This window comes from Castor canadensis, chromosome 15 (genome assembly GCF_047511655.1).
Source record: "Castor canadensis chromosome 15, mCasCan1.hap1v2, whole genome shotgun sequence".
Taxonomy (NCBI): domain Eukaryota; kingdom Metazoa; phylum Chordata; class Mammalia; order Rodentia; family Castoridae; genus Castor; species Castor canadensis.
Window position 1 is genome coordinate 31,910,919 of NC_133400.1, and position 23,908 is coordinate 31,934,826.

The 23,908-nt window shown below is 36.6% G+C and overlaps 1 protein-coding gene across 2 annotated transcripts in view; it reads right to left on the reverse strand.

Moving 5' to 3' along the window:
- Nucleotides 1-22,728, reverse strand: part of Rbl2 (RB transcriptional corepressor like 2) — a 53,770-nt gene extending 31,042 nt beyond the window's left edge. The window contains exons 1-9 of one of the 2 annotated variants that reach the window (XM_074055990.1): nt 22,375-22,728; nt 19,566-19,696; nt 18,045-18,245; nt 13,164-13,228; nt 8,684-8,812; nt 5,309-5,469; nt 5,158-5,222; nt 4,286-4,472; nt 443-609 (exon numbers count right to left, since the gene is read on the reverse strand). In XM_074055990.1, coding sequence (XP_073912091.1) covers nt 443-609; nt 4,286-4,472; nt 5,158-5,222; nt 5,309-5,469; nt 8,684-8,812; nt 13,164-13,228; nt 18,045-18,245; nt 19,566-19,696; nt 22,375-22,614 — 1,346 coding nt within the window. In that variant the 5' untranslated portion in view covers nt 22,615-22,728. Of the gene's footprint in view, nt 1-442; nt 610-4,285; nt 4,473-5,157; nt 5,223-5,308; nt 5,470-8,683; nt 8,813-9,783; nt 9,969-13,163; nt 13,229-18,044; nt 18,246-19,565; nt 19,697-22,374 lie in introns of those variants that run through there. The other variant, XM_074055991.1, reaches the window with a different exon arrangement.
- Between the last annotated feature and the right edge of the window lie 1,180 nt (nt 22,729-23,908).

A 23,908-nucleotide genomic window follows, 5' to 3' on the forward strand; every position in this document is an offset into this window, starting at 1 on the left:
TAGGCTAACAATATTTTATACAGATAGCGGTTTTGCCTTTGCTTTATCAATACATGGAATGCCATCGATCTTTTCAAATCTGCCCCCACCCTTCAGAACTTTGTTTAGTGTCTAGTCTTCTTCATGGAGTCCTATGTCAACTCCCATATGCACTGTGCACCCCCCTTCAAACTTCCCTAAAATCTCAGGTAGAACAGTTGGGAATAAGACAGTTTAATGCTTTGTTATACAGGGTCTAGTGTTGTCTTTACCATCTCCTATGCCACATTAAAGAAATCTGAGCAAAGATAACATATTGCTGTGTCCTCTACTGACTAATAAAAGGATTGAGCATTCAATCAATATAAAATTATTAAAGAACAAATTAAGGCACTAATAGTGAAAAATTAAAATAAGAAATTGAAAATGATCAACAACGAAATCTTGGAAGGCTCAAACTAACCTGAGAATCTGTTCCAGTTTCTCACTTGGCACATTCCTGAGGCCTGTCAGCATGGTGTGAAGACGACTCAGGCTATGTGCAGCTGTAGAAACAGGGGTCACACAAGGGCTGTTCTCCTTAATGTACTTCACACCACTAAGTGGAGTTGAAATTCTAAGTGCTTTAGACTACAGAAGAAAAAATAAGCAGGATTAAAAAAAAAATTTAGGTCAGAAAGACTTACTTCACAAACAGAAATTCAAGACAATCAAACTAAAGGCTGATTATCAATAAACTTAAGCAACTTACATATCACCACTGCTCAAATTTCAACATAACACAACTAGAAGTCACCATGATCCATATAAAGACATGTGAAATGACAATATGTATTTTAGTCAACTAAAAGTTTGTCTCTTAAAAGTTAAATCTTTAAGATAAAGTATTATCTCTGGCTAGGGGTATAGTTCAATGTTACAGTGCTTGCCTAGCATGCTCCAGGCCCTGGGTTCAATCTCAAATACCACAAAAGGAAAAAAACAAAAAAAACCAAAAGGTCAGTATAGCTCCTTATTATCTCGCCTTTAAAACCTAAGTTCAAGGCAAAAATAGCATCATACTTGAAAAAATTAAGAATGTTACTCCCATCCAGGAAAAATAGAAGTTCAGGGTTCCCATTCACTACTGTATCTGCAAACACTCAAAGACTAACAAATAACAGCTATGAATTAAATATGGCACAAGTAAAATTCATGATTTAATAAAATTGCACCAAAAGCATCAAATTTGCTTCAGAGAAACAAACACTAAAAAAAAAGGCAAGTTGATGCAGCTGCCATCAATCGTGTTGCTTCTCTCTCCACCTTTAGTTACTAAAAGCTTCTATAGTCTGTTCCCCCTAAAGTAGACAGGTCTTTAAAGAAGTAAATTAGTCAACATTCGTGAATATAAATATGAAAAAGATATGACTTAGTAACAAAAAATTTGAGCATGAGTACATATACTAATAAAATTGCTAAGTTTTCAAAGAAACTCTGAAAGGTTAAAATAGCTTAACAGCATCTTTAAATATTCAAGATAAGCCACATTTCCCTGAGTATTATAAATACTCATTCTAGAGTTTTAAAAATACCTAGTAAAGTTTGCGCCTTGTAACAGAAAAAAAAAAAAAGATTCAATTCTGATGAGATACAGAAAAGCACAGAAATAAATTTACATGTTTTCTATATGTCTTAAATAAGAGTAGAGCTAAGGCCTTCAATTTGTTTCAAGGGAATTCATCCTATCAGTTTTTTCAAGTCAATAAAATGGGCTGGGTAGATTAGGGGCATTTATAAGGTTGCTCCATGCTTAGGTTTCTTGAGCCCTTTTCATCACTGTACATGAATCCCAACGACTACGTTGGGATAGAAAAACACCTTGAACACCTAAGGAAGAATCAACAGCCAACAGCACATAACCATGTCACCTGTAGGCAATAAGGGTTTCATGAAAGAAACTAAGTGTGATAAGCACAAAGAGCTTCCTGCCCAGAGTCCTCAAGGTCAGTATGGGGCTTTCTGGTAGCATATTAAAGTGCTTAGCTTTAAAGTTCCCTGTGTATTCTCAACTAAACAATTCTTTCTTTAACTCAGGTTTAAATATGAAGTTAATATTTTAAAAATATTATGATGTTTCTTTTCCAAATTAAGACATGAAATTTGGACTGCTCCAGAGCTCTACATGTAGGTCTCTTTTATTCTCTTATCTGGGATGGGGGAGTAGAAAGCATCTGCCTAGTAAGCGTGAGGCTGTGAATTCAAACCCCAGTACCATCAAAAAAAAAAAAAATGCTTACCAACTAATACTGCTGGGTAATCTCTCTTCATTCCAAGACTTTATTAGTCATCCAGGACCCATACACACAACTCCAACCTCTGCTGTGAACTCCAGTGATGCATTTCTAAACTACCTACTCAGTGAGACTAACTAGGATGCCTAAAAAGCATCTCAAATTTAACATGCTAATAACCCTAACTTTTAATCCAACCCCCCACCAAGACTTGTTCTTTCCCCTCAATAAATGTCAACAGGAAATGTTTTGGGGATGCCTACTATATGGACAAACACTTCACACAAAACCGGTCACAGCCCTCCCGAAGCTTGTATTCTAATGCAGGGAGACAGAGAGCAAATGAGTCTTTCTACCTACCTACCTACTTCCTGTCAGACAGCAATAAATACTAGAGGGACACTAACAGCACATTAAGAGGAAAGATTACCATGAGCATTGCAGGATGTTGTGGTTATTATTTTATACTGTAGTCAGATTATAAGTGAGGAAGTAAAGAAGTAAGCTGAACAAACATGTTTTAGGCAGAGGAAACTATGAGGGCAAAGGCTGTGAAATGATATGCTTGGCATATCTAAGGAATGAAAAGGGAGTTAATGTGGCATGAGTAGAATGGTGAGGAGGAAAGCAACAGGACAATTACCTCTGGGTAACAGGGCCAGATCTCTTAGGACCAGATCACTCAGACATTTGTAAGGCTGTTTGGTTTTATATCATTCACCCAACGGTCATCACTGGTTTCTCCCTCTGTGACACCCTAATCGAAAGCATCAGTAAATGCTGTGGGCGCTATATTCAAAATGTGGCCCAAATACAATCATTTCTCTGAATCAAGCTACCATAAACTATGAGAATCATTGCAATAGCCCCTTTAACTCCCTACTTTCTTCCTTGTCCTGGTTGTACCTCCCCACATGACCTTTAAAAATGTCCCTCAGATCACATAAGGGTTACTTTTCTCAAAAACACCCTCTTAAAAGCTTTCATTTCAATCAGAACAAAAGAAAAAGTACTCACAATGACTTCCAAAGTCTACATGACCTGCCTGCATCCTGTTCCCCTCTCCCTTCTCTTACCACTCTTTCCCTAACTCATTCTACTCCTATCATACCAGCCTTCTCCCTATGCCTCCAAACTGTCAGTCATGTTCCCACCTCATGACTTTGTACTTGCTATTCTCTTGGCTTCAAATATATTTCCCCAGTTATGCCCAAGGCTTGCTTCCTCACCTGAGGTCTGTATTAATACTGCCTTTTCAGAGACACTTTTCCCAACCACCTTGTCTACAATAACCCAAGACCAACCCATTATTCCTTACCCCAAATACTTTGTATTACTAACCTATTTTATTTTTATTCATATATCTTAGTCAAACATACTATAGATATTTAATTCCCCACCCTAGCATAGCTCCACACACTAAAATACAAGCTTCTTTAGAACAGGGTATTTGTAGCTATTTTATATTTGCCAGTCTCCAGGAAACAATCTTGTACATAAAATACCTTTAAAATATTGTTAAATGAATAAGCAGACCCCAGTCTCAATTCTAAAGCAATGCACTTATAGGAAAGGGAAACTTAGTCTCCATCATAAAAGTCAACTTAAATACATGATCCTGAAACTCAGTTTAACAGGTTTATCTTAAAAATTTCAGATTCTCAGTTTTCCCAGTCTCCTAAGGAAAGGTCCCAAATCAAATCAATTAATATTTTGTAAATATTCACTACATTCATCATGCATAAAGCTGTATACTACTGACTCCATCTTTTCAAAACCAAAAATTATCAACAAGATACATTTGTTTCAATTTATAGTAAATCCTCTTCTCAGAGATAAAGAAAATCTTTCAAACTTGGTATTAACAAAAAGCAATCAATAAGATAACTTTTTCAATTAAAAGGAGTATGATGGGAGTTTTCTTTTGCATGTGGCAAGCAAATAAAACACACACACAGGATTATGAAAATATGACAGAAGCTTCAATTCATCTACTCCTGTATTTCTACTCATCTGGAATTGGCTCAACTGACCTTGTCAAAATGTTGCTGCAAGATGTTTTTCATCTGCACTCTTTCTGCACTCTCTGTTCCTGAACCAGTATAAAGACACCGTGAGAGAGTCCCAATTTCCTCCTCAGCATCCTCTCCGAGAAATATCCGTTCATCTAAATTCCCAACAGATAAAACATACTCCTCATAGGCTTTACTGATGGCTTTACTACAGAAAAAAAAAATGGACAAATGTACTTTCTCACAGACTGCTGTTTAAGTTAATGCTTCAGATCACTTATATCATTTAATAATTTTTTGAAAGTTAAATTTCAATAGGATAAATGTTAATGATAAAAACAAAAGAGAATAAAAGATAAGCTTGCTATACTCAGCACACCATGACACAGTGAGTATATTTCACTGACAGTGTTTCAGGGTGGGGATCCTGGGTCATTCTGATTGGTAGGAGCAGCTTCTGACAAGAAGCTTAGCTATTTCTCCAAACAGTTCAAGGCACCTATGAAGACATGTGTACTTTCACATCTTTCACTTGCACAGTTCCAAAAGTAGTCTTTCTTCTTCTCTTTCTTCCTCCCTTCCTGAATCAATCAATCAATCTCTCTCTAAGTGCAGGTAATTATAGACATGTGCCACCATGCCTAACTCCAAAAGTATTTATTTAAAAATTTACAATCCAAAACCTTGGCTAATAAAGCTTTAAATTAAAACAAACAATTTTTTTACTAAATTTAAACATATGTGATTATAGTAGAAGTTGACAGAATTTTTATGGATTCCATGTATTCTCTAATGAAATATTCTAAATTTCAAACAATAAAAACACTGAATTCTAATGTTTCCAAAGTACACATTTCTAAATATTAAAATAATTCTGTAACAGAAGTACTCACAAACTCTCTCCAAAGTTCCCAGGTTCTAGAAACCCAGTAAGATTTTCTTCTTTTCCTTTGAGGAGCTTTGATGAAAAAGAAAGATCCTTAAATCACCATGTGAAATCAAGTCTTTCTTAAAAACATCTCATGTAATTTGTTACTGACAAACCTTTTTTTCATAAAGTTTCCTAATATAGGGTTTCCAGAAATGTTCCTTTATTCCCTTTGCTTCCAAAACTAGGCCATCATGTAAAGAACAGAGTTTCTCTATGACACAAGGTGGGTCAGAGGAAGGTTTAGAGTCCTTAGCATGAAAATCTTCGGACAGGCCTATAGAATCACAAAATGGAGATGTCAGTTAGCATTCAGTAAGCTAAATTGTAATAAACCAAAATATAAGCAATAGTCTAACCAAGATATGAGTGGTATGTGAATATAGAGGAATAGTGTATGTGGGCCTAATTTAATTCTATTTAAATAGACCTCGAAAAACAGAAATAGAAGTAAATCTATCACTAGCCAAAGATTTCAGTTATTCCCAGCAATTAGGAAGCTTAGGCAGGAGAATCATGAGTTCAAGGTCAGCCTGGACTAAGAGTGAATTTCAGGCCAGTCTGAGCTACATAGCTCTGAAAAAGACTGCAGTTACTCAGTCATCTGTCTGGAGATGGAATGCTGCCCAGCAAATGCAATGCCTTGAGTTCAAACTCAGTACCATTCCAAAATAATTAACTTTAATATATTGCTCTAAGATGTAAAAACACACTAAAATAAACTATAATTGTGCAAGTAAGCCTTACATTCAAACAAAAAACACTACTTTAAAAAAGATTACAGTTTGCTGGGCACTAATGGCTCATGCCTACCTACTTGGGAGGATCATGGTTTGAGGACAACCCAAGCAAATAATTCCCAAGACTCCATCTCAACCAATAGCTGGACACAGTGGTGTGCAACTGTCATCCCAAGATATGGGAGAGCCTGAAATCAGGAGGATCATGGTTCCAGATCAGCCTGGGCAAAAAAGTTTGCAAGACCCCATTTCAATGGGAAAAAACCTGGTCATGGTAGCTGCACCTGTCATTCCAGAGACTGAAGGAAGTGTAAAACAGGAGGATCACAATACAGGCCCACCTGGGCAAAAAGCAAGCCCCTATCTTAAAAATAACCAGAACATAAAGAACTAGTGGCCATGGCTCAAGTGGTAGACCACCTGCCTAGCAAGTGTGAAGCCCTAACTTCAAACCCCAGCAGTATCCTCCTCAAAAAATACAGTTCACAGATTATATACTATTAGATGTATATTTATTAATTTACAGCATATACTTGCTTATAGCTGGCATAAGAGAAAAAAGTTAACAAAAATAAAAAAATGGTAAAAACAAAGGGAAGAACAATTTAGAAATATGAAGGGGGCTGCAGGTGTACCTCAGGGGAGATGGAGATAAACAAGTCCTGTATTCAATCCCTAGCTCCAAAAAAGAAAGGAAATAAAGATATACACTAGGGACCTAAGAAGGAAATGAGAAAGGACAGAAAAGAATATAGGCTGAGTATCCTTAGCTGAAATGTTTGAGACCAAAAATATTTTAGATTTTGGAGTTCTTTGGATTTTTGGAGTATCTGCATTATCTTTATTGGATGAACTTCTCTAATTTAAAAATCTAAACTCTGAAGTGCTCCAAAGTCTGGAACTTTTTTTTTAATCTAAAACTTTTTTTCTCTTGGCAGTGCTGGAGACTGAACCTAGGCCCTTGCATATCTGCATTCTACTAGTGAGCTACATCCCCAGTCCTAAATCTGAAACTTTTTGACCTTTTATACTTAAGGTAACTAACTATACTAATTTTAAAAATCTACCCTGATTAGTCAGACAAGTTAATTCAAAACTGACAATCACTCAGAATCCTACCATTACTCAAATAGAAGTAGCATTATATATTGGCTCCACGAATTTTGTACTCCATGCTGGTTTTAAACTCACACTCCTCCTGCTTCACCCTCACACGTGCTGGGATTACAGGTGTAAGCCACCATGCCAGCTTAAATATTTTTTAATTCTTGCTTTAATAAATCATAGTTTGGGCTCTGAACTATATATTGCTTATAGAAATTGCACACCTTGATGTATACTAAATGCATTACCAATATGATAATGATTCCCATACATCTGGCAGTTTAAGGGACAAAAATTCATTTTACTTATTTTAGAATTTATTTTATTACTCTTCTTTACAAAAAATTGAAGATTCTTTCACACTAAGGGGAAGTCTCATATGAAAGGGGCAAGGTAAAAGAAGGAAGTTTAAGAAGGTGAGTTAAGATGGCTGAGGTACTCACTATACAAGAATGAATACAGAAGTTTTAAATCTCTTGAAACCACCATAAGAAGGGGACTAAGACAGAAAAAAGAAAAATAGAGGATATGAACTAATTCAGGTTTTAATACATATATACAGGAAATTTCATAAGGAAACTCCATGTGTACCTATCTTAAACAAACAAAAATGTCATTTTTTTTCTTTCTTTGGCAATACTGGGGTTTGAACTCAGGGTCTCACACTTGCTAGGCAGGTGCTCTACTTTTTGAGCCACTCAACCAGCTCCTTTTTGTACTGGGTGTCTTCAAGATAGGGTCTTGAGAACTATTTGTCTGGGCTGGCTTTAAACCACAATTCTCTTTAGCTCTGCCTCCTGAGTAGCTAGGATTACAGCATGAGCCACCAGTGCACGGCTTTTCTTTTCTATTTTCTTTTTCTTTCTTTTACAAAATTGGAGAACAGGAAGGAGGAACAGGTCCTGACTGTGGGGGTTGGTATCAGTGACAGGGGGGATGTGGTGATAGGGTGTGGGAGGGTCAATATAATGCAAATACTGTGTACACATGTATGTAAATGGAAAAATGATACCTGTTGAACCTGTTCCAAGAATGGGGAGGGTGGTGAGTTCAAGTATGATATATTTGAGATATTGTAAGAACTTTTATAAATGTCACAATGTACCTCCACCCAGTACAACAATAAAAATTAAACAAATAAATCATTTTTAAAAATCAAAAAAGAATACATAAAAAAAGATTCTTTTGAAAAATTCTTTTTTGCCTCCTCTAGTGTATCAGGCACAATGTTGAAAAATATAACCAGCTTTAACGTCATGTTTGCTTTGCTGAGTTTCTAAATCCTTTTCCTTGTTGAATATGTATTTCAGAAACACTAAAGTTGTCATTTAAGACTTTAAATTTTGTGATATCTGCATTTGATTTTTTAATAAATGACAGAGAGGTTGATTCCTCATTATAAGTGCCCTAGATGATTATGATGATGGAAACTTTTCAAATACACATTTCTCTGATGCTGGCAACCTGTACTGTGCATATAATTCCTAAGAGAAAACATAATGTAGAAATATGTGTTGTCCAAAAATTTTTGACAGGGCTGGCAGAGTGGCTCAAGTGTAGAGTGCCTGCCTAGCAAGCCTTAGGCCCTGAGTTCAAACCCCAGTACCACCAAAAAACCCCACAAAAACCTTTGATATACAAACTTACCTTTAAAATTAGGGTTCACAAGTTCTTTACGATTGGAACACTGTATTGCATTTCCATAAACTAAGTCTAAAGCACACAGCAGAAGATGGTAAGAGTTGACCAAATCATCACTAATCATAGGGAAATTACCTATAGGATTATAAAGTTAAAGGTTAAATTAGCATCAATTTTATGACATTTTAAATTTTTTCTTAATTTAATTATAATGATATTATGCAACTTGAGTGGCATTAAGTGTTTTGGCAAATTTACATTTTCAGACATTAGTCTTATATTTTAATAAATTTCTAAGAGTTTAACAAAAACTAACACTTTACTAAAAATGTCTTGCATGCATTCAATATTCATTAAATAAATATTTACTAAATATATAGTAGCTGACTAAAACTTTGTTATCATTGGTCTATTTGAAAATTCTTTTTTTTTTTTAAGCAGTACTGGGGTTGGACTCAGGATCTAGCACTTGCTGGGGAGGTGCTCTACTACTTAAGATACTCCTCCAGACCTCTTTGAAAATTGTGAAAAAAAATTGTAAATTTTCTGAAAGTTAAGAAATTATTTTATATGAAAACATTTTTCTACCATGAAAATTACTAAAAATACTCATAAGGGGACACTGAAAAATATACATATGATTGTTTTTCTCACATACATACCTTTAGACCAGAATCTTTAATTAGAGTCCTAATAGTAACATTTTAAATATTTTTCTACATATGACATAAGCTCATATGGATTAATGTAACAGGAGAACAATTAACTTCTACAACTATTAACCCTAGGAAAATTGCAGTGATTGGTAACAAAGACATATAAAACCTGTCCTTTCTGTAGTGCAGGTTCAAGACTAACACTGAAATCAGTTTCTATGATCAGTGAGATTAAAAAGTACTCCTGGTGTTTATTAAAATAACATCAAACCTATCCCTTTTTTGGTTAAACACTGCATATACATTTCATATTTATTTATACATTCTGATAATAGACAAATTCATTTCAAAAATATTTAATGAATTTTCAGACCTTAGCATTTTTAGATGAAATACGTACCCAAAAGCATGTGTATACACACATTTCTTTTAAAGAAAGTTGCCACTTACCTCAACATAGCAGGATTTGCAATTCTTTTTTAGTATAGATGGAAATGTTCAACAAATTAACTTACATGAATTACAGAGAAAAAAATATTCTTCTGTTGCCAGAAAGGCGAATGATTATTAATAGATTAAATTCTACATTGATATAACCAAACCAACTTGCTTGACTCTACTATGAAGTAGTTTAATATTAAAATATACTCATTTCCTCATTTATATAACAGGAAGTGGCACCTACTGGCTTCAAGCCACAAAGCCCATCAAACTGACAAGTTTAAACTCGTCACTAGCCATAGAAGGAAAAACTAGCAACACTAACTTCTAACACAAAGCTGAAATGCTCCTAAAGATCAGGTTAATTTAAATTCGAGGACTGTCCCACAAATCTCACTTTATGAGATACTTTATCTTTCAATCAACAAAGCAGGCAAACGGAAAGCTATTTAACCACTAGACTAGGCTTATTTATCAAGAATGAGAAGATTCTAGATTTTGTATAAAACAGGAAGTGGTGCTTATTGGTCTTCTGGCCACAAAGTCCTTCTTGTGACAAGCCCAAATCTGTCATTTGCCATATCAAGTCAACAAAGATAGCAGGCAAAGAATTAGTTTATCTATTGGGAATGAGATAATCTGGAATGACCATATGCTACAGAGAAAGTCATGAGAAAAGTGACTGAAAGAGTCCATCTTCCCCCAATATAAACCAAGAACTGAATAAAAACAATAAGCTACTCTATAAGAAAAGGTCCTAGTGCAGTTCATCACAAAAGAGCATAGCTGAGATGTAACATGCACCTGTAATCCCAGCTACTTGGGAGGCTGAGGCAGGAGGATGTCAAGTTTGAGGCCAACTTGGGCAACATAGCAAGATCTCCCTCTCAAAAACAAATGAGAGAAAAAAAAAGCCATAGTCGTAGATTGTGAAAAGACAAAGGTTCTCTGGATCAAATTATTATAGACTGAATTAATAAGGTAAAATTCAAACACCTAGTTAATTTCAAATACAAAACATAAACAGATTCTGTTCTTTCCCAATTGATAAAGTGAAATCAAAATAAGGACCATAAAATTATTTTAATAGTTTATATAATGAATATTTACTCCTAAGAAAACACATACAAAATAAACAACTATCCTAGAAACCACACATCAGCCCTACATGATCATATGAAAAGATTACCATCATATGTAATATTAGCCATAGAAGCTGAAACTTGTGGCAGCCATTATAAAAACACTTTATATATGCCAAAGCTTTTCTTTACTTCATGTCATTGATTATGTCATTTTATTTTATTTTTTGCTGAATACTGAAGCCACGGCCTTGTTCGTATTAGGCAAACACTCTACTACTGAAACACATCTCCAGCCCAATCGTGTCACCTTATCTCCACTAAAGAAGCTGCCAAACAGGGCATTGTGTGCATACCTGTTATCCCAGCTACTCGGAGGTGGAGATAAGAGGGTCTCTGTTTGAGGGCAGCCCAGGCAAAAGTAAGCGAGATTCTATCTCAAAAACAAGCCAGGAATGGTGGTGTGTGCCTTGTAATCTCAGCTATTCAAGAGATGGAGGTAAGAGGATCATAGCCTGAGACTAGCCTGGACAAATTTCAAGACCCTACTTGAAAAGTAAAAACAAAAGGACTGGGTCAAGGCTAAATTCAATCCTCAGTACCACCAGGGGAAGAAAAAAAAGGAAGGAAGGAGGAAGGAAAGAAGGTGCCAGTGTGGTGATAGAAAGCATAATTTAACATCTTACATTTGACATAATAAAGATTTTTCTTGTCAATAAAGCATGTAGCTCAGGGAAGGAAAGATGACTATCACCTAACTAGTCAGAGTACCAGCTGCAATCAATTTAGAGTACCAGCTGTAATCAAATCACCTGGAGACCAATGTCATAACACATCCTTGCCAAAAGCCTTCTTCACATCTAGCACAAAGCCAGGAGACAGGAAATCTGAGTTCAAATCTTAACTCCGTTCCTAGCAGTTAGTTTCTGGGCCTCAGCTAGTTAATCTTTAAGTGACTAAGTTGAAATATTTGTCCTAATGATGAGAATTCCTAATGTACTAATACCTTCTTATGTATGGTTTCTCTTTACAGTTTCAGTTACCTTCAGTCAACAGTGGTCTGAAAATATTAAGTGAATTTTTTCATAAATAAACAAGTCCTAAGTTTTAGACTGCATTTTGTTTGGAGTAGCATGATGAAATCTATCACTGTTCTGCTCTGTCCAGCTCTGTCTCATCTGGGACATGACCCATCCCTTTTATATGCTACCTGTCCATTAGTCTTGGTTATTACATCTACTGTCACAGTATGCAAGTGCTTTAATTCAAGTAACACTTAATTCACTTAATAATGACCCCCCTACAAGCAAATGTAGTGATGCCAGCAACCTGGACATACCAAAGAGAAGCCCTAAAGTACTTCCTTTAAGTGAAAAGGTACAAGTTCTTAAGAAAAAAGAAAACTGTATCTGAGGTTGCTAAGATTTTAGAGTATAGCAGGATGGTTTGAGTCAGAGACCATACTCACATAACTTTTATTATAGTATATTATTATGATTGTTCTATTTAATTAAGTTATTATTATTAATATCTTTTGTTCCTAATTTATAGATTAAACATTATATAGGTATGTTTGGAAAAAACATAGTATACATACCTGGCGTTCAAAACTATCTGTGGTTTCAGGTATCTACTGGGGAATTTGAATGTATGCTCTTCAGATAAGGGGAAACTCCTTCCAGCTCTATGAACTTTGCATTTTATCAGGTTTAGTGGAAAGGTATGCTACATAATCTATAGAAAATGCTATGTAATTGACAAAATTATACATTCTTTCTTTAGATTACTAAGAACTACTCCTACCCAGAAATACTGAACAAAAGTAACAGAGAGGTATTTCAGTGAATGCAGACCTTGGATAGGTTAAATGGGATGAGAAGAAAAGAAGAAATTGTATCTAAGGCATTTGACTAAGTATATTTATGCAGTATATGCAGAAAGTAATCTAAACTACTTGACCATTAGTCCTACTCAGCTGAATAAGACATCTCATGAAAACAGCTCAAAATACAAACTAATACACAGAATCAGGTGTTTTCAGTTTATAATTCAGAAGAATAACTTTAGGTCAAAAAGGTGCAGAAGAAGAATAAAATTAAAGGAGTTACCATTTAATAAAAGAAGATTTGGATGTTATAATAAAATTTAAAAGACTTTACTTAAAAAAGAATCTGGGATAAAAACAATTGAGAAAAATTACAGGATGATCTCTTTCTGATACACATTACAAGTTGATAAAAATAGAACCTGAAAATTTAAATGAATTAATTAATATCTAAATAAACATATGTATTACTCCTTTCTTACCTTTTGCATATATAAATAGCACCCAACAGAAATGGAAAATTTCAGACACGGTACAGGGCTGCCGCCTTTGGGGGATGGAAAAAAAAGTCATGAGATAAACAGAACAAACATAAAAAAGACATCTAAAATTATTGCAAGGTAGGTGTAAAACAAAACCCACAAGTAGAGAAGGATACCAGATACAGCTTCATGGGGGAAGATATGCAAGTTCTGCCCCAACCAAATACCTAGAGGAAACAGTTGAAAGCCAGGGAAAGAGAAAAAAAAATTATAGTCTTTAAGTCAAGATATGTAAAAGTGGAAACTGAAATGACAAACAGTAGTTCTTTTAATGACATTAGCACAACTAATGCTGCTTTTGAACCCCTATACACAGATCTACCTCTCCATTTTTCCTTCTATCAGAGCTGATAAACCATAGTCATCTCTCCCTAATGATGTGCCAGACTATGTCAAATCATAAAAGACCCTTTTTAATGTAAATTCTGGCCTTCCAATATCCCTTGTATTTCCACCTACTAAGAGTACCTGTTGTATTTTGCAGTGTTTTCTGCTAAAGGGAGTTTCAGGCTTACTTTAAGCTTGACTTTTCTACTAATACCACTGCCATTATTCAGAGAAGACATCTGATAATACAACAGCCTTCTGCTAACAAAACAGCCAAGAAGCACAAAGTATCCCCGAGAAGAGCAGGAGACAGGGTTTGGTTCCAGAGCTATCATTAGCTAGGTACACTTGCTCTCTCTGGGCCTAGTCCTTCATCTGTCAAAAGATTATTCTACTTGGGTACAATACTGTACTTAATTCATCAGTCCAGGGTAAGGATTAAATGTCAAGAGTCCTGCTTTAAAAAGTAGCCTACCTACCATAGTACATGATAAACTATTTCAAGTATTGATTGCCTCACAAGATAAAATCCAAATTTTTAGCTTGTAACACTTAAGCCACGCTAAATGCTACCTCTTAAGAAACCCAGAAAAAAACTTGACTAATCTACTTACTCCTAAATTTCTTCTGCTTTGCTGTGTCTATTTTTTTTTATTTCAATCTGAATGGAAGGCTCTATTATCTTCAAATTCACCTGTTGACATCTCATTCATCCTTCAAGATCTGTTTTTACTTATTCTGTGTAACATTTTCTGACTGGCTCATCCAGATTTATTTTTGCCTCACAAATCCGGAGTTTCCATTATCTATTGGATTCATGTATCTTTTATGACATGTTCCACTATACAAACTGGACACTTTATACCTGCCTCCTCTGCCACACTATCCTGTAAACTCTCAAGACACTGGGTTTTCATTTTTTGAACACTTGTGTTCTACATAGTATCTAATAAGTACTTCCTGTGAATAAGTGCTCAGTGACTACTCCGTGACAATCTTTCACATAATAGTGTGTGATGCAGAACACAGCCACGGCGAAGCACATGGGTACTGTAGTCAGACTACCTTCATTTCAGTAACAGCGCTACACTTGTCAGTTGTGTGAACCAGGTAAAATTACTTAACCTTTCAAGTAATAATTTTCCCCATCTATAACAACAGTGTCAGCCTCATAAGGTTGCCATAAGATTAACTGAATACATGGTGAAGTCTTAGAAGAGTCCCTGCCCCATAATAAACACACAGTAAATGCCATTAGTAGTAGTAGTATTGTTAGCAAAAAGCTCTAGTGAAAACTAGAGTAAGCCTAGCATGGTGATTCACATCTGTAATCCCAATACTCAGGAGGCTGAGACAGGAAGAATGCAAGTTCCAGGCCAGCCTGGGCTATACAGCAAGACCCTGTTTCAAAAAAACAAATGAAGAAACAAAGAAACAAAAAAACTTTGAGTGACAGAAGGCCAGAGGTGTAGCTCAATGGTACATCATGTTTTAACAGGTACAAGGTCCTGGGTTCAATAATCCCCAGCACCACACACACACACACACACACACACACACACACACACACACACACACATACACGAAAAGTATAGAGTATAGAGTAAGGTAAATATAAAGACAATTTTCTTAATTAGAATTGGGTAATAACAAGTACAGTATGAAATCATTTTATAGACACTCCAAAAAAAAAAGATACTCTATAAATACTTCATTTATTTACTTGTTTGCAGTATTGGTGTTTGAACTTAAGGTCTCTCGCTTGCTTGGCAGGCACACCCCCCAACTCACTTCCTATAAATGATCTCACTAGCCTTTCTGGGAACCAAGTTTGTATATAAAATTTATAAAAATTAATTGTAAAAAGCCAATTCCCCAAAACTTCAAGTAAAATTAGATCAGCTACTTTCATGTCAGAGGTGTCAACTATATAAAAATGTAAATGGTCTACCATGTTTTTAAGTTTGTACTTTTTGTAAACATCCTTCATAACTTGTGAAACTTTTCTTTTTGGGTGGTATTGGGATTTGAACTCAGGGCCTCATGCTTGCAAGGCAGGTACACTTGAGACACTCTGCCAGCCATTTTTTGTGTTGGGTATTTTTGAGATAGAGTTACATGAACTATTTGCCTGGGGCTGGCTTCAAATAGAAATCCTCCAGATCTCTGCCTCCCTGAGTAGCTCGGGTTACAGGTGTGAGCCCCTGGCACCCAGCCTGGGAAACTTTCATACTTAAAGAAAAAACATTATTCATTCTAGTCAACAATGTCAACTCTTTTTTCCTGTACCTTTTTTTTTTTTTTTTGGTGGTATTGGGGTTTGAACTCAGAGCCTCATGCTTGCTGGGCCGGTACTCTACCACTTGAGCCACTCCAATAGCACGCTGTTATTTTTCTTATCAACACCTTTCTCATTCCACTTTAAGAACATGTAGTCCCACATGTCAGTCCTTTCTCTTAGTTGCTGAGTCATTTGAGTTCTATTTAGAAAGGCATTGTCTATGCCTATTAGTTCCAATGTATTTCCTGCTTATTCCTGCACTAGCTTCAAAGTTTCAGGTCTTATAATCAGGTCCTTAATCGACTTTGAGGTAATACTTGTACAGGGTGAAAGACACGGATCTAGTTTCAGTTTTTTGCATGCTGATACCCAGTTTCCCAGCAACATTTGCTGTCTTTTTTCCATCATATATTTTGGGTACCTTTGTTAAAAATCAGGTGGGCATAGCTTTGTGGACTCATATCTGGGTCTTCTCTTCTGTTCCACTAGTCTTAATGTCTGTTTTTGTGCCAGTACCATACTTTTTTTATTGCTATGGTTTGTTATAGTTTGAAGTCAGGTCTTGTGATACCTCCTCCAGCATTACTCTTTTTGCTCAGTATTACCTTGGCTATTCACAGTCTTCTATGCTTCCAAATGAACTTTGACTTTCCAATGTCTGTGATGAATGTCACTGGAATTTTGATGGGGATTGTTGCATATATTGGTAATATAGCCATTTTTATGATATTGATTCTGCCAATCCATGAGCATGGGAAATCTTTCCATCTTTTATAGTCTTCTTCAATTTCTTTCTTCAGTGGTTTATGTTATTCATAGTAGAGGTTTTTCACTTCTTTTGTTAAGTTTATTCCTAGATCTTTTTTGAGGCTATTATAAATGGAATTATTTTCCTATATTCTTTCTCAGTGTGTTCATTGCTGGTATACAGAAAGGCTATTGATAGTTGTAAATTGATTTTGTATCCTACTACATTGCTGAAGGTGTTTATGATGTCTAGGAGTTTTTTGGTGGAGTTTTCTAGGTCTTTTAGGTATAAGATCGTGTCATCTGCAAATAGGGATAGTTTAACTTCTTTCCCATTTGTATTCCTTTTATTTCTTCTTCCTGTCTTATTGCTCTGGCTAGGAATCCCAAGACTATGTTGAATAATGCAGTTTTTCTGCATTTAGTATGATAATGGCTCTAGGCCTGTCATATACAGCCTTTATTATGTTGAGATACATTCCTTATATTCCTAGTTTCATCAGAGCTTTTATCATGAAAGGATGTTGAATTTTTATTTCATGAAAAAAATTTTAATGTTAATGGAGAAGAATTTATATCTCGTAATTGTTCATAGTTATAAGAAAAGATAGAAGCCAGGCGTAGTGGCTCAGGCCTGTAATCCTAGCTTCTCTAGAGGATCAAGAGGTTCAAGAGGATCATGCTTTGAGGCAAGCCTGGGAAAAAAGTTCATGAGACCCTCATCTCAACCAATAAAAAGCTTGGCATGGAGGTGTGCACTCCCCATCCCCGCTACATGGGAAACATAAATAAGAGGATAGGATTGTGGTCCAGGCCAGCCCAGGCATAAATGTGAGATCCTACCTCAAAAATAACCAAAATGAAAGGGATGGAGATATGGCTCAAGTGGTAGAGCAACTGCCTTAGTTCAAACTCCAGTACAATCCAAGAAAAAGAAAAGAAAGAAAGAAAACACAAAGTCAGAGTAAGTTACTGACTTTGTAGATCTTATCAGAAAGCATGAATTCATAGAAGTTCTAGTTCTCTATTCATTCCTCAATCTAGTTTCTCTACTTAAAATACATGGAGAAGTCATTTCAGGGAGATTGTTACCCATTTGACATAAAAATAAAATAACAGTAATAGCCTATGATAGTCAATAATAGAAAATACAGTGGTCAATATATGGTCTATAGACAAGATAAAAATCTTGAAGGTCTGACCCATGCTGTCTGCATTTTTATTGCTTATACAAAGAAGGAAAGTTTATATAAACAAAGATCTTGTACATTTTGAAATATAAAAGAAGCCAAACTCTTCATAATTAACACATATTGAAAACAAAAAATTATTATTAAAAGAAAACGTTTGAGGAAAAATATTATTTATAAAATCACATTTCTTTTTTAAGACCAGCAAAATAAACTCGAAGATCAAAATTATAGCATAGAGAAAGGTGTATTCCCATTAGCAAATATAAAGCATACCGTTGTTTTCTTCCTCTTTGTTGACGAGGTTGTTCCTCTTGGGGATATTTAAATATGTCTTGAAAAATGGGCTCATATTTCTTAAAAATTACAGCAGATACAGTGAAATTTCGCTCTAATCTCTCAGTACGTTCTCTGAAATGTGGGGGTAGATTTGCCATGTCTTCCCACTTCTTCATCTTGTTAAAAAATTCAATTAAGCTGTTATCAAAGATAAAAAACGAGGTATTTTATAACATAAATGTAAAGTATCCCAATGTAAGTAATTAAAATTAAATAAAAATTACCTCATTAAACTATGTTTAGACAGTTATATAAAATCATAATTCATGTCTTTGACTAGCTTAATCTCTTACAAACTGGCTTACTACTCTGATCTCTCAATCTACTTTTTTTTTTTAAGATTATCCAAGATTTTTTAAAACATAAAACAAAATTAGGCTGAGGATAAAGTCCAATGGTAGAATACTCACATAGCATGAGCAAGGCCCTGGATTCAGTCCCCAGCACTGTGGAGTCAGGGTTGGGGAAGAGAGGAATACTAGAATAATGTACCCCCAAAATATTAACATACTGAATAAATTTTGCCATGCTTGCTTCAGAATTTTTAAGAACTGAACATATTAGAGAAAGTCAAAATTCCCAATCTCCTTATTTCCATTCTTTACTCTTCTTCTCCAAATAACTATCATTCTGAAGATTCTCTCCCATCTTAGTTTTCATACTTTACTATACACATACATATCCAAGAACAATTAGTATCTTTTAAGTGCTTATACATATTTTATATAAAATGTACTATACTCAAGCATTCTGCAACTTGCTTTTTACTCAATGTTTCTGAAATTCATTAATGATGACACATATAGATATATTCATTTATTTAATTGCTAAAAATATTTCTTCCTATAAACATACCATGGGTTTTTTTTTGCATTCATTTCCCAATGAATGGAAATTTAGATTGCTACTAACTTCTCACAACAAAAAATGCTATAAAAAAAACATATCTTTGTAATGTGCTTAGGAGTTTTTTTAGGGACTACCTCAAGAAATGGGTTCAGAGAATGGACACCTTCAATTTTACTATAGGCTCCATATATATATATACACACACACACATATTATGACACAAGTCCTGTACATATATGTCTAAGCATAATACCATATACTTGATATTTATTTACCTTTTGAACTTAAAATGTATCCCCAAAAATTTCTTAATAATCCTATCTAAATTTATCTCAATACTATAAAATAATTCATAAGCTTTAAAAGTAAATTCTTCCATACAAGTATGTAATACATTAAAATGCAACTATTTTAATCAAATTAGTAAAATATAATGGCTACTAACCTTGAAATAGGAAAGGAAAATCACAAACTAGCTAGCTTCTAAATTCAACAATCCACAGGGACAAAATGCTCAGAAAATAATGAATAAGAGAATACTCACTATCATTATAATTTATGAGCTTTTATATTAGCCACATTCTACTTTTCAAACTCTAATACAGTTACCTCTGTTCTGAACATCTCAGGATTCTAGTTAAAGATACATAGTTTCCTTCAACAGTCCCTTTGCTCACAGTTGGAACAGATTTTCTGCAAGCCACATATAAGGCACATGCTAGCCAGTGAAGATCATTTCCCTGTAAAAGAAAACAGATTTTTACATAATGAGCTATATGTGTTTCAATATAAAAAGTCTTATGTTTAAATTGAAACTGTTTATATGTTTATGGGAAACTATTTATGTTATGGAATAGGGTCCAGTGATGACCCTATCCCATGGAAGAACTCTTCCATGAGAGGTAGTGTGATCTGTGTTCCCTCACCTTGAACCTGTGCAGGGACCTGTATTCCCTTACGTTGATTAACTGTCTCAACTAATGACATAGGTGGGAGTGATGCTATGTAACTTCAAAGATCACAAAACAGAAAACAGATTCCACCTGGCTCTCTCTTTTAGGACATGTCCCTTGAAAGTCCTAAACCAACATGTAAAAAGCCTGGCTACCTTGAATTGCCATGCTGGAGAGAGACCATATGGACTGGTCAGTCATATACACAGAGATGCCCAAGAAGCCCCAGCTGCTTGAGTCTTCAAGTGAGGCACAGTTATCCCCATGGCATCCCCACTGTGCCTGTCTGGATTTCTAACCTATAGAATCAATGGGCAAAATAAACTGTTGTTTTACGACACTAACTTTTAGGATAATTTGGTACACAGCTATACTGAAATAATATTGTTATTTATATACTTTTAAATTTTTGCTTAAAATCTAGAATAAAAGAAATAAATGTAAAATTAAGCTTGAACTTGTGTTCTGCCACTAATTTTATACCTCATCAAGACATACGCATAAATACATAAAATTTATAACCATATGGACTAATATGGGTCCACTGCCATTCAAAAAGTAAGTTTTAAGGCACTACTTCTAAAAGGTCATCTGAGTTGAGCATGGGGCATACATCTGTAATCCTAACAACATTCAGGAGGCTCAGGTAGGAGGATCATGAATTTGAGGCCAACCTGGGCTACATAAGGAACACCCTATCTAAAAAAAAAATATCAACATAGTTTTTTTTCTCCCAGTTATGATTGAATTGGAAGATGTCCTTTAGTTTCATTGAATCCAATGGCTGGTCTAAATAAAAATGAGAGCAATCAGAAAGTCCATTTTTCACATTTACACATATATTGGCTTCTATATATTGGCTTAAAAACCAATTTTAAAACTTCATTTTCTTAGCTAAGAACTATGAGATTAAATGAGCTATATAAGAATAAAACAAAGAAAATACAAAAATCAAAAGATAAAATTCTATAGCCAGTGCTCTAAATTAAATATCATGAGCTTTATTTTCCATTGCACACTTCTAGGAAACTGCCAGCCCATGTTCTCTTACAGCACTTGACATAAACTCCAGGGTGGGGCACTGAGTTCTTCACTGCTTTATCTCCAGCACATAGAGTTCTGTAGCAAATAACAGGTACTCAAAAAATATTCGCGCACTTATTGGGAAAACTGGGCAAAGAAGCTGAGATTAAAGTTTCACTCATCAATAAAATCAAGTAATCAAATGAGTTTCCAAAAATAATTTACTAACCATCTGATATTATGTATCACTTGCTCATGTAACAATAGATTTCACATGATTTAATCTGAGTTGAAATACCTCAACCGTATGATAATACTTGTCCTATCTAGAGTCATCTTGAGAGTAAAATAAGAACCTGTTTGGCACTTACACCTTTCAAACCAAAAAAGAGTCATTTTCTTTGCCTAACTACAGGAAACCACTAAGAGATAGAGGAACGTCGCCTCTTCTTTTTGAGAGAGCTTTCCGTGCCCAAACTACACAGTGCCTTAGTTAACCTTCAATGGTTAAATTAAAAGCCATCATACTACTGTACTTATTCTGTACATATAACGATGGGAAGAGGGAACTAGTAACGAGTTCAAATTTATTAATATATGAATAGATTAAAAATACTTAACTGAAAGACACAGAAAAAAACACTGTATTATATATAGTTAAATACCACCTTAGGCCTTCACATTCTAAGCCTATCTGCCCTGCTCTTTCTAGAATCTATATATAAAACTATATGAGAAAAAATCAAAGGGCCTCATGTTTAAATGGCACACACCCGGCAGTGGAACAGCTGGTAAACACCGGTGACTTCCGCGTCACTTCCCATTGGCCCGCGGAGGGGCGGTGCCTACGGAGTTGACAGGCACTGGCTAGAGGGCCATTTTTCTCTTCTGCCAGCCGGGTCCGAAGAAAGGGACCCAACAAGCCCGCAACCCAGCGGTGGTCACCTCCCCGATCCCAGTAACATGTGGGGGTGACACCACACCCGGGAGCGCAGATAGCCCGTCTTCATTAGTTCCCACGCACACAGCCCAAACCCGACAACGCTTCTCCTCCATCGGATGCAATGCCTGGCCAAGGGCCGTTGGGTCCAGGCGAGGCTGGAAAATGAAGGACTTGAAGCCCGGAACCGAGCGCGGCAATCCGCGGACCTCCGCACTCCGGGGACAAGCCCTCCATTGTCCGTCTAGATAGACACCTGTTCACTCTACCAAGGTGTTCACATGGGCCACGCACACCCACTTTTGTAAAGCGAAAGGTGCCCCCCACCCTGAACCCAAGACGGAAAAGCAGCGCGGCAGGACTCGCCCGCAGAGTCCCCGAGACCCTCGCCAAGTCTGGTGTCCCGGACGCAGGGACGACACAGGCTCCCCCGTTCCCGCGAAGGGCGCGCCGCGCAGACCAGGCCCACGAAGCCCCCCGCCCTGTCCCCTCCCGAGCGCACCTCCAGCGTATAGCTCTCGCTCATGCTCCGGTAGCTGTCCCAGGCCTCGGCCCGCGCCGCCTCGTCCATGTTGAGGCGACTACACAGCTCGTCGAACCGCTGCTGGATCTGAGGGGTCGGCGACCCCGCCGACTGCGCTACGTCCTCGGCCTCGGCGTCGTCCTCCTCCTCCTCATCTGAAGCTGAGGCCACCGGGGGAGGAGGCGGGGGCGCCGGCGACTGATCGCCTCCAGACGGCATAGCACAGTCCTAGGCAGCGGGTCCTCAAATGAACTGAGGGCCCGGGCCCGTAGCCATTCAAACCGCGAAGCGCCCGCCCGTCAGACGCCCGCCCCGCAACTGCGCCGCCGCCAACGGCGATTGACCTCATGCAGGCACCCTTAGACATGAACGCGGCACGCTGGGAAATGTAGTTCAGGCCGGGAGCCCGCTGAGGCCAAAAATCGCGAGAAAAATCGGTGTGCGTCCTTCTCGGCATTTTAAATAGCTCCCCATGGTGAGACCATTCAGAACCGGCTTTTCTAAAAAGAAAACGTGTGGACGTTTAGTATTCAAACTGTCACCAGGAATGCTTCCTCATCACCTGGATGTCCTCATCCAAAAAATAAGGATAATAGCAAGAGCTGGTCTGCCTATATTCAAATCTCAGTGCCGCTCCAAATTTCTAGTTCGTTCCCTTTTTAAATCTTTCAGGTAATTACTTTTTTGTTTTTGTTATTTTGTTTTTTTGCGGTACTGGGGCTTGAATTCAGGGTTTACACCTTTAGCCACTCCACCAGCCCTTTTTTTGTTATGGGTTTTTTGAGATAGGGTCGTCCGAACTATTTGCCCGTGGTGGGTTTGAACCGCGATCCTCCTGATCTCTGCCACCTGAGTAGCTAGGATTACAGGGGTGAGCCACCAGTACCCGGCTATTACTGGTTGTTATTATTATTATTATTATTATTATTATTGCAGTAAAAATTTATATTCATTGTAACATATTTGTGCTATCCTCAACCACCCAACTGGTTTGACTTTATTCCTTTTTAAATTTGATTATTTCGCTTTCTCTTTTCATATTTCTAGTGAACTTGAATCACTTTATTGCCAATACTCCCTTTTTTTTTTACATTTTAAAGAACAGTTTTAAAATTGCGAATCCTCATTGCTTCATTAATCGATGTGAAGGACCTTTAATGTTTTGTTCAGTGAGGTGTGTAAACTGAGGGAAAGAAATACTGGGAAGAAAGCAGGGTTGTGGAAGCTGTAATGGAAGAAAGGAGGGGAGGGGTAAAAACCTGCAGATGGAGAGAAGGAAGTAGAGTCAGGTAACATGCTATTTCAGGAACAATGTTGAGACAATGAAACCTGTAAAATTCCCACAGATTAGAGATTCTTGTAAAATTCCCACAGATTAGCAATTCTTTTAGAATCGTATTTGCAGTCATAAAATTTACCAGTCCTTTCACCTAGCTGACCTGATCAGTTCTTCTCCCTTCATTAATTATTTGAATCCGGCTACCAAACCACAGTTCAGGCATGAAAACAGATT